Below are 10,681 nucleotides of genomic sequence, written 5' to 3' on the forward strand. Positions count from 1 at the left end.
AGAGAAACTTGAGTATTCTAAGCTTTTTCCTACCTTGGACTTTTACTATTGCACTTTGTTCTATCTAGATGTCTCTTTCTCTGATCTTCAAATAACTAGCTCCTTCTAGACCTCCAAATTCTAGTTGAAAATCACTTTCTTGAAGATACCTTCCCAGACTATTCAGTCTAAAATGCCCTGATGGTGAAGTCATTTCCTATTTCATTACACTGTTATTTCATATTAGTTTATTGCTATCTTGAAATGTTTTATTATTATTATTAACTCATGTATTTTCTGTTTTTCCACTAGAATGTAAGCTGCTCAAGAATAAAATCTTGTCCATCTTCTTCATCATTGTATCCTGAGTATCGTCCATGTGCTTAGCAAAAAACAGGCACTCAGTTAATGCTTGTTGAATGAATGGACTTCTTCCCACCTGTACTATATTCTCTCTAGCAGGATTTCATGTATATTAAGAAGGAAAAAGGATGCAAGTTTATTAATGTGGTGTTTGATCAGGTAAAAGAAATATTTGGTTATAAGAAATAAGAGAGAGAGAGAGAAAAAAAAAAGCCACACGACTGCTATAGCCAATGCATTAAGCACAGAATTTGATGGAGGGGGGAGGGGGGAGGGGAAAGGTCTGTTGCCTCAATGCATGGGCATCCATCTTCCAAATAGTTTCTTAAATCTTAATCCAGAAATTGAAATAACTGCAAATTTTCTTTGAAGGTGAAACCAGAACTGAATTGAATATTCTGTTTCTTTTTGAAATTGAAACATTACAAATGTTTGCAATAGATAGTTCAGGTAAAATTTTCACTGTGAATTCAGTTGGCCCTAATTGTTAACCTCCTTCTCTTAGTGAAGGACTTCAGACATATGATCGAATCCTGGTTAAATAATACATGATTACGGACGTTTTATATACATATAGATATATAAAATGACAGATGTTTAAAAATGGTTAATATTCCCTCAACAAGGAAAACATTGTTCTAAAAGGTCATTTAGGTGTTATTCCTGGGAGATTTTATGGCTGTTCTTCACCTGTTTAACATTATTATCGATAGTTCTTTTCAGATTATGAATAAATGGTTTGTGCTCTAAGTGTTTATTCATGTTAACATTTACATTGTAAAATATGCTTCTTACAGGAATATAAATAGTTGCTGGAAAGAACACTGACAGCTTGAAAGCAAAATGAAGCTCTTTCTATTGCTTTCAGCCATTGGATTCTGCTGGGCTCAGTATGCCCCAAATACTGAATCTGGACGGACATCTATTGTCCATCTGTTTGAGTGGCGCTGGGTTGATATTGCTCTTGAATGTGAGCGATACTTAGCTCCCAAACAATTTGGAGGGGTTCAGGTGGGTATTGTTCACAGTATAAATTGCAGACTTCGCTGTGCTTAGAGTAAATGGTATTATGCTCTGTGTCTGTGAAGCTGGGACAACATTTTACTTCACAAATAAGTACTTTAAGTAAAACAGTTTTCTGAGGAAGAAAAAAATTTGGAATTGTTGGCAACTTCATATTTTATTTCTAATACAATATTTTTTTCAGCAGGACATTTCCAATGAGAAGTTAATATTTTCTAATGGTTGTTAAGGAATGTGGCTGCAAATACAAAGATTCAGAAACAATTTTAGACTCTTGAGTCGTTTCTAGAATATTCAGGGATACAAAGTAAGGCATAATTTCATACTTACTACTGTTGTTTAATTTGTAGGTTTCCCCACCCAATGAAAACGCAGTAATTAATAACCCTCCAAGACCTTGGTGGGAAAGATACCAACCAGTTAGCTACAAGTTATGTACAAGATCAGGAAATGAGAATGAATTCAAAGACATGGTGACTAGATGTAACAACGTTGGTGTAAGTGAATTAAAGTTCCCTTTAAAAGTATTATATAGAAAAAGGATTTCTCTCTCTTGCCTCCTGTTCCTTTCAAGCAGAACGATTTTCATATATTTTAAAATTTTACTTCATGCTTTAGCCATAAATTAAAATGTAATTGTTGCCTTATGTTCAGCTTTTGTAAATGTTTATTTATGCACGAAAGAAGATGTAAGTAAAAGTTTAAGGCCACGAACTTACTCATACAGCAAAATATCAACTTTTAACCTTCCTGGCTGCATGCATTTCTGAGGAACACTTTTACAGTTAGGAATCGGAAATTCCAGTTACAGTATTGGCTGTTACTTTTATGTGACGTGTGTCTCCACCCGTAAGTCCTGGGTCTTTCTTCCCATAGGTTCTTTGATGGTAAATAATTATTTTCTCTTTGATGAGGAGCATAACATGAGACAACACCTACTGATCCTAAATAGATAGTAGAGACTGGCTTTTTATTTCTTAGGATGACCCATGGAAATTGCAAAAACCAATCATCTCTCCTGCCTCATCTGATTCTTTTCTCCTGCCCCTCCCTGCCAAAAAAAAGGGTCTTTGCATTTTTTCACAGTTATGGTAGTTTTGGGTTCTCTTAATTTGTCATATATGTAAATATTCGACAAAGTGGCTAGAATCCATGTAGGGCTTTAGTTCACAATGATTTCCTTTCACATTTGACTGTTGCTCTTCTAGGAAGGTAAGTTATAAAATAACAAACAAATATTTTGGAGTGTTATTAATGTGCTGTAAACTCAAATTAATACTGTTATAAATTTCTACCTCTCTCTAAGTCTCATTGAAATAGAAATTTTGCCTTTCAGGTCCGTATTTATGTGGATGCTGTAATTAATCATATGTGTGGAAATGGTGTGGCTGCAGGAACACGCAGTACTTGTGGGAGCTACTTCAACCCTGGAAGTGAGGATTTTCCAGCAGTCCCATACTCTGGTTGGGATTTTAATAATGGTAAATGTAAAACTGGAAGTGAAGAAATTGAGAGCTATAATGATCCTTCTCAGGTAATTAGCAAAAAGAGCTGTTTATGCCTTTTATTATCCACATGTACCTTATTGATCTCATTTTAAATATTATTTGAGATTCCTTAGAACAGGATTCCAAGCCTGACTGTTCAAACAAAGAATCTCAAATCGATATTTAAAACATTGTTCCCAATTAAATTTTTCTCAATGAAAAATCTTATCCACTGTATCTCCTACATTCTCCATTTTTATACTAGAAAATGTTTGAAAGGTATGTCCATACTAGAATGTCCGTATCCCCAGAGACCAATGCAAAGAAGCCACTATAGAAATATCCATTAATGAATAAATGAATGAATAATCAAATGGATTCTCAGGCAAATGTGATGCTTTATGTACCAATCACATTTTTTACCTCAATAGGTCCGAGATTGTCGTCTCGTTGGTCTTCTTGATCTTGCACTGGAGAAAGATTATGTGCGCTCCACAATTGCTGAATATCTGAACCGTCTCATTGACATTGGTGTAGCAGGGTTCAGAATTGATGCTTCTAAACACATGTGGCCTGGAGACATAAAGGCAATTTTGGATAAACTGCATAATCTAAACACAAGATGGTTCCCTGCCGGAAGTAAACCTTTCATTTACCAGGAGGTACATCAATACATATATGTGCAGATAAAACAAAGATTCATCAGAAAATAAATGGCAGATTTCATTAAAAGTGCAATTTCTGTAGGTTAGTGGCTGACTCATGTATATGAAGGAAGGTTCCTTAAACTCCTTTGATTCAGAGACAGCACATCTGATTCTATCACAGGAGCTTTTTTATGCAAGTGCCGAGAATTTTTTTAGGCTGCCAAAAGTCTCCGTGTCATGTATAATCTCCCCAGAGACCATTATAGAAGACAGATAAGAATATAGTTGCTGTCTTGAGCCAGGCTATGTGACTTAAATTCTTGGCTATAGCGCTGTTAGCTGTGTCTGTTTAGGCAAATTGATTAACCTCTCTGAGCAACAATTGTTTCAAAGTTTATCGAAAGGAATAATGATAATTGTTATGTCTTTGTTTTCTTTGGAGAATTAAAGAGGTAATATTTAGCAAGCACTTAGAAATATTGACAGCTGGATATTAAGTGCTCTATAAGTGTGAGCTATTCTTATCATTTATGTTGCAGAGTAAATTAGGTCAGCATTCTCACAGGACAACAGGTTACTTTGTCAAGTTACTTTTAATATTGTAGCATAGATTTTAACAAAGGAAAATAAGAATCTTAACATAAGCAAAAGCATTTGGGGCATTTCACATAACATAAATAGCATAAAGTTATTTTCTATATAATAGTAACTCGTTAGTTAAAATTCAGCTCTTATTTAAAATGATATTTTCTTCTTGATTTCTACTAGGTAATTGATCTGGGTGGTGAGCCAATTAAAAGCAGTGAGTACTTTGGAAATGGCCGTGTGACAGAATTTAAATATGGTGCAAAACTAGGCACAGTTCTGCGCAAGTGGAATGGAGAGAAGATGTCTTACTTAAAGTAAGTGAAGTACAATGGACCCTTTGAAGTATTTCACAGATTTATTTGTGATATTACCCAACATGAATTTTCCTCTTTAAGCCTTCTTATTTAGACAACATCCAAGTATTCATTTACTAATAGCAAGTGTCAGAGTTCCCCAAACGCCAATTGATCATCATTATTTAGAACATCAATCATGAGGAAGTAATTTTAGAGACCCAAAACATCACATAGAGATTTTAATCCTGGTATTATACGTCTCTACTAGATTTAACTAATGTTTGCACATAATTTGTGCAGGCCAGGTTATTGTTAAAATGATTCTGTACTTTATGAAGTCCCTACAATGTGGCTGTCCTGTAGAATTATTAATCAATTAATTAAATTCAAATATTAAAATATTTATATTATAACAATATAATATTGAAGCCTTAGTTAAAAACAGTTTGCCATTGTGTATAAAATGATAAGAATGTTGAACCTTCTGCAGTCCATCTAAATTATAATTTAGTGAAACTTCTAATATAACTTTTATAGCAAAAATCTTATACCTGTAACATGAATGTAAGTCAAGTAATTCCTACATATATACATGCATGTAATGAATTTGTAGATAATATATCTATATAGTTTATATTTTGAAAGCCCTACAGAATACTTATTTAATTAGAGAAAGGATTTCATTAGAGGGTGCTATTCTGAACGAAATACACATGTAGGTTACTCTAAAGCTATTGTAAAAAATACATATAGGTGCTTTTAAGATTTTTTTTTTTCTTTTTAAATAGGAACTGGGGAGAAGGCTGGGGTTTCATGCCTTCTGACAGAGCACTTGTCTTTGTTGATAACCATGACAATCAGCGAGGGCATGGAGCTGGGGGAGCATCTATTCTTACATTCTGGGACCCTAGGTAAGAAAAAAAGTCCCCCCCCCCTTTTTTTTTTTACGGTATGCGGGCCTCTCACTGTTGTGGCCTCTCCCACTGCAGAGCACAGGCCCTGGACGCGCAGGCTCAGCGGCCATGGCTCACGGGCCCTGCCGCTCTGCGGCATGTGGGATCTTCCCGGACCGGGGCACGAACCCGTTATCCCCTGCATCGGCAGGGGGACTCTCAACCACTGCACCATCAGAGAAGCCCAAGTTCCTCATTTTTAAACCTACATTTTAATTATATTAAAAATATTATTTTCTTCTATAATGTTATAGACTGTACAAAATGGGAGTTGGATTTATGCTCGCTCATCCCTACGGATTTACACGAATAATGTCAAGTTACCGTTGGCCAAGACATTTTGTAAATGGACAAGTAAGTTTTGGTATTTTCCAAAATGTCTTTTCCTCAAGATAAAGAGGTTAATTTTGTTTTAATTTCACATGATGCTATTACATTCTGTATTTTTTGTATCAAATATTTATTAAGTGTAGACCTGATGCAGGACTCTTTTAACAATGCAGTGGATATTAAAAAAAAATAAAAATTAATGATCTCTATGGACAAAGAGTATGTAAGCTCTTTCAAAATATGACAAAGGTAGCCCCTCACCAAAGAAAACAAAACACACTTAAAAATAAGATACAGTGAGTAAAGTATGTACTTCTCAAAAGTACCTACTTCATAGAGTTGATATGATTACAAATTAACACTTCAAAAAAATTAAAACAGTACATGCACTACAGTACGAGCAATATAGATATTTGTTAAACACTTTTAAAAGAAGTTTTTTGGAAAACAAAGAGATGATCCAATTGGACCTAGGTTCAATAGGGAAAGTATGGTATAACAGGAAGGAAAGTATTGTGTTAAAGAAGAGACATTTGCTGACTCTGCTGGGAATGTTAAAAATGAAAAATATTTGGGCGGTATGGTAAAGACAATAATCTGAGTAATAATTTTAAAAAAACTGAGAAATAAGATTATTAAAGAATATATTTGGAAAGTTAGTGGATAGTTTTCAGACTGAAGATTTCAAATGCAGCATCATATAGCAACTTCATACCTGAAGTAAAAAATTATCTTCCCTGCAAACCAGATAGATATTTATCTAGTTTCTAGTAGATTATTTTCGAATTGAGAAGTCCACTACTTTGTACAGCGACTCATTCTATTATTAAATAGCCTTAATATTTAGAAGATGTCCCTTTATATTGAGTCAACTTCTTGTAATTCCCACTAACTGGTCTTATTTCTGATGGCTGGAGTCATGGCATATGTCCATTTCCCCTTTTCCCATAACATTTCCAAGACTTCTCCAGGACTTGTGCATGCTGACAACACTTAGTTTTGTCCACTATTCATCATACAACAGGATTTAAGACAGACCTTGATAAACTTCCTAGACATAATCTGTTTTTTCCTATGATTATCTTTGAAAGTACCAATCAGAAACCACAATATTAAAAATTTGGTCAATTTATTAAGGGATATTGTGATGCTTTGATTAGTATATTTATTTAACAAAGAAGAATGAAAGAAACTAATATTTATTTAGCAATTATCATGTGGAAAGCATTTTTACATACCTCATTTAATTTTTATAGCCACTAAGTAATATCTTCACTTTACTGAAGAGGAAAATCAGGCACCGAAGTTTTGTATATTAACTAAGTTTTTGTAGCTAGTACTAATAGAGCCTATCTTTTAGTTCTGCTGTTTCTGACACTAAAGGCCTTGCCATTTCAGTGACATTGCACTACCTAGAGTGATATTAAGAAGTCAATGCAATTCCTTGCAAAGAAAATGAGAGGGTAAGAGAATCATAGCCTTGTTTGAAATATGGCAATAGAGAATGGGAAGTTAGGGGGAAGATAAATTCAGTAAAAATACGGAACAAGTTGGATTCTCAATGAAGGCACTACAGAGGCACATAAGGGACAGATTGGGTTTGGTGGACTGAATAAGGATACATGTAATGTTAATAATGTGAGCTTTTAAAATGTATTAACATATTTTTGTTAATTGAGGATGTTAATGATTGGATTGGGCCACCAAATAATAATGGAGTCATTAAAGAAGTTACTATTAATCCAGATACTACTTGTGGCAATGACTGGGTCTGTGAACATCGATGGCGTCAAATAAGGTAGGAATACTTATTTAGAGATATCCTCTAATAATACAGTTTCTTAACATTTTGTTTTAAACTGTTGACATATTCATCGGCATTTCTTATGCTATTTTGTGTTTAGGAACATGGTTGTGTTCCGTAATGTAGTTGATGGCCAACCTTTTACAAACTGGTGGGATAATGGTAGCAACCAAGTAGCTTTTGGAAGAGGAAACAGAGGATTCATTGTCTTTAACAATGATGACTGGTAAGTAGACATCAATTAGAAATAATATTTTGTACCAACATGTTCTTGGTTTATTCTTTTCCTGTTCATTTACTTCTTTCATACCTGAAAAATCCTTTAGTCAGCAGATTAAGAAAACTTAGTGATCAGCAGAAAAATGATGATGACTCTTATTCTTTTGATCTCCTCTCTTTATAAGGGCTTTCTCTTGTAAGTAGAGTTATTTTTTGTACACTTGTGCATATCATGGGCAGATATGCACATATATATGCTAACATATACACCTCACATAAAATTCACATAATATAAAGGTTGTGAAATCCCTAGAAGACTGTCTTCTAGGACTTTAAAAATAAATAATGGAAAAATACTGCCTCAGGACGGAAATATCTTTTTTTCTGTCTCTTTTTTTTCACCTACCCTGGCATCTAGTTCTTTGGTCTTCTTTTTACACTGTCCTGTCTTTCTGTAACAAATAATACTTTTTAAAGCATATATTATATATATATATATATATATATATATATATATATATATATATATATATATATATATATACATATAATATAATATATATGTTATGGTCAGTGATTGACCTCAGGAGATTTTTTAGTTTTAGTTCTGAAACATCTCATTACTGGCTTTTCATTTGTGACACTTATATTCTCTGTCTCAAGTATTCCCTCACACAGAGAACTATAGCTGAGAAGCCATCTTTGCAAGCAGTTGAAATACCTTTGCCCAAGACTAACTTCCACTCATGCTTAGCTCACTCTAGCCCAAATTATATTTTACTGACAAAAAATAAATCAACTGTATCTCTTTCTTCCCCAAGACTCCATTGCCAGTCCTTTAATTTATGTCTTTTGTAGATGGGAGAATCAAAATAAATTTATGGGACAGCTTTGTATTTTAAAACCATATACTTCTTTATAGAAATGCGAGGTTATTTTTATCTCCAGCCCAAATTTATTTGACCCTCTTGAAAAATAAGAGTTTTTTAAAGAAATAATCATATTTAAATTCTTGACAGTAATCAGTATTTTCTTAAGTTCAGATGAAGACAAATTTAAAATGTGTGTGTTTACCACAGGAATCAGTTTTCTCTAAGGGAGCCAATTCAACTAAATCTTCACTGATACTCTTCAACCTTATTATTATTTTTTAAATAATATTTACTCTTTACTAGGTTACGCCTAAGTCTTCTCTTCTATACGAATATTGTTGGCCCTAAGAAAAGTACTTACAACCACTGAGGAGGCCTTTGTATTTGTATTTTATTTTCATTGAGACCTTGACTTCTTAGAGTTCTACAGCACCAAATTAAACTCTTTGTTTTAGAGATAGTCTGTATTCTTGCTTTTAATTGTGGTGAAATCTTAAATTTTATTTTACAGGGCATTATCTTCAACTTTGCAAACTGGTCTTCCTGCTGGTACATATTGTGATGTCATTTCTGGAGATAAAATTGGTAACGATTGTACAGGAATTAAAATCTATGTTTCCGGCGATGGCAATGCTAATTTTTCTATTAGTAACTCTGCTGAAGATCCATTTATTGTGATTCATGCAGAATCTAAATTATAAAGTTTGAATTAAATACATACACACAGAGAAATAAAAGGTGTTTCTGTTCTTATATATATGTAAGCTATAACTTCTCATAATTCGTTAATTTTTGGTTAAAGCTCTAATAAGTAACCAACTTGAAAAACTCAGAAAGGCATAAAAAAACACATATACTTAAATAATTATAATAGCATTACAATCAACATTTTGTCGTGGTTTAGAAGATTCTCATTGGGCTTCCCTGGTGGCGCAGTGGTTGAGAGTCCGCCTGCCGATGCAGGGGACACGGGTTCATGCCCCGATCCAGGAAGATCCCACATGCCGCGGAGCGGCTGGGCCCGTGAGCCATGGCCGCTGAGCCTGCGCGTCCGGAGCCTGTGCTCTGCAGTGGGAGAGGCCACAACAGTGAGACGCCCGCGTACCGCAAAAAAAAAAAAAAAAAAAAAAAAAAGATTCTCATTAACCTTTTTGTCAAAGGCATTTCTAAGAACTCAGAAAAGCATATTGAAAAACATGTTTGTTTCCATTAACACCAATTGCCCAGCTATGTATCTCTAATATATGTCTGTATTTCTTACATAGGGTGTTTCTAACAGTTAGGGGTAGCTGATTTAATGATGATTCTCATACAAAGTCATAACACTTGGGAGCTTTTCACAATATAAAGGCCCTTTCATGTTTAATAAGTTAAAAACTAAAAGAAACAAATTATGCAGTCTATAATAGTTAATTATCTGGAGCTCACAGGAATCTTCTCCTACATTCTCTATATTCATTTTTTCGTTCTCTTTCCAATGGCTTTCACATGATGATGTTGTATGGCTTTGGTTTCCTCTCTAAACCAAATTGATTCTGTAAGGGAGGAAAACTAAGTCAGGAAGGTTGTTCTGGTACAACACTGTCTCTGAGAGGCTTGCTCTATGCTGTGCCATGCAGTACTGGACTGAATGAGTCTAAAGATCTTATACCTGGTCAGATTTGGGTCCTGTTCTTATGTCCTAATAGAACAGAAGCTACAGTATTACCGTCTGTATATTCAGTGTCTTGATTTAGCTGATATTCTATGGTTGTACGTATTATTATCTATTAACTGCAGAATAAAATGTCATTGAAATTGAAGAGGGATGTTGGGACTTTGCTAAAGAAGATTCCTTGGTGCAGGTACAATGAGATATAAAATGAAACTTCTGTTTCCTAGTGGTAGATTTTGTAAGAATTGGGTGTTACTTTAGGAATTCTGCCCAGTTCTATCTTAGGAATTTTTATTCTATCAATGTCAACACTCTCTGTAATTTAATTTGACTGAGATATATCTTTTTTTTTAACATCTTTATTGGAGTATAATTGCCCCACAATGCTGTTCCAGTCTCCACTGAACAACAAAGTGAATCAGCCACATGTATACATATAGCCCCATATCTCCTCCCTCTTGTGTCT

At 34.2% G+C, this 10,681-nt stretch overlaps 1 protein-coding gene across 1 annotated transcript; it reads left to right on the top strand.

Annotated features, from left to right (window-relative positions):
- The first annotated feature begins 310 nt into the window (after positions 1-310).
- On the top strand, positions 311-9,262 carry LOC132481173 (pancreatic alpha-amylase). The gene is made up of 11 exons (XM_060085853.1): positions 311-501; positions 1,140-1,353; positions 1,716-1,862; positions 2,702-2,899; positions 3,284-3,514; positions 4,268-4,401; positions 5,172-5,294; positions 5,591-5,690; positions 7,346-7,464; positions 7,571-7,696; positions 9,073-9,262. The coding sequence occupies exons 2-11, from the start codon at positions 1,186-1,188 to the stop codon at positions 9,260-9,262; spliced, it is 1,536 nt and encodes a 511-aa protein (XP_059941836.1). The 5' UTR covers positions 311-501; positions 1,140-1,185.
- Positions 9,263-10,681: the final 1,419 nt, after the last annotated feature.

Source organism: Mesoplodon densirostris, chromosome 2 (assembly GCF_025265405.1).
Source record: "Mesoplodon densirostris isolate mMesDen1 chromosome 2, mMesDen1 primary haplotype, whole genome shotgun sequence".
Classification (NCBI taxonomy): domain Eukaryota; kingdom Metazoa; phylum Chordata; class Mammalia; order Artiodactyla; family Ziphiidae; genus Mesoplodon; species Mesoplodon densirostris.

Excerpts from the sequence above, each read along its gene's own strand:
- LOC132481173 (XM_060085853.1), top strand. The coding sequence starts at position 1,186 with ATGAAGCTCTTTCTATTGCTTTCAGCCATTGGATTCTGCTGGGCTCAG. Across the intron at positions 1,354-1,715 it reads AACAATTTGGAGGGGTTCAG|GTTTCCCCACCCAATGAAAA; the intron begins GTGGGTATTGTT and ends TTTAATTTGTAG. Across the intron at positions 7,697-9,072 it reads GTCTTTAACAATGATGACTG|GGCATTATCTTCAACTTTGC; the intron begins GTAAGTAGACAT and ends TTTATTTTACAG.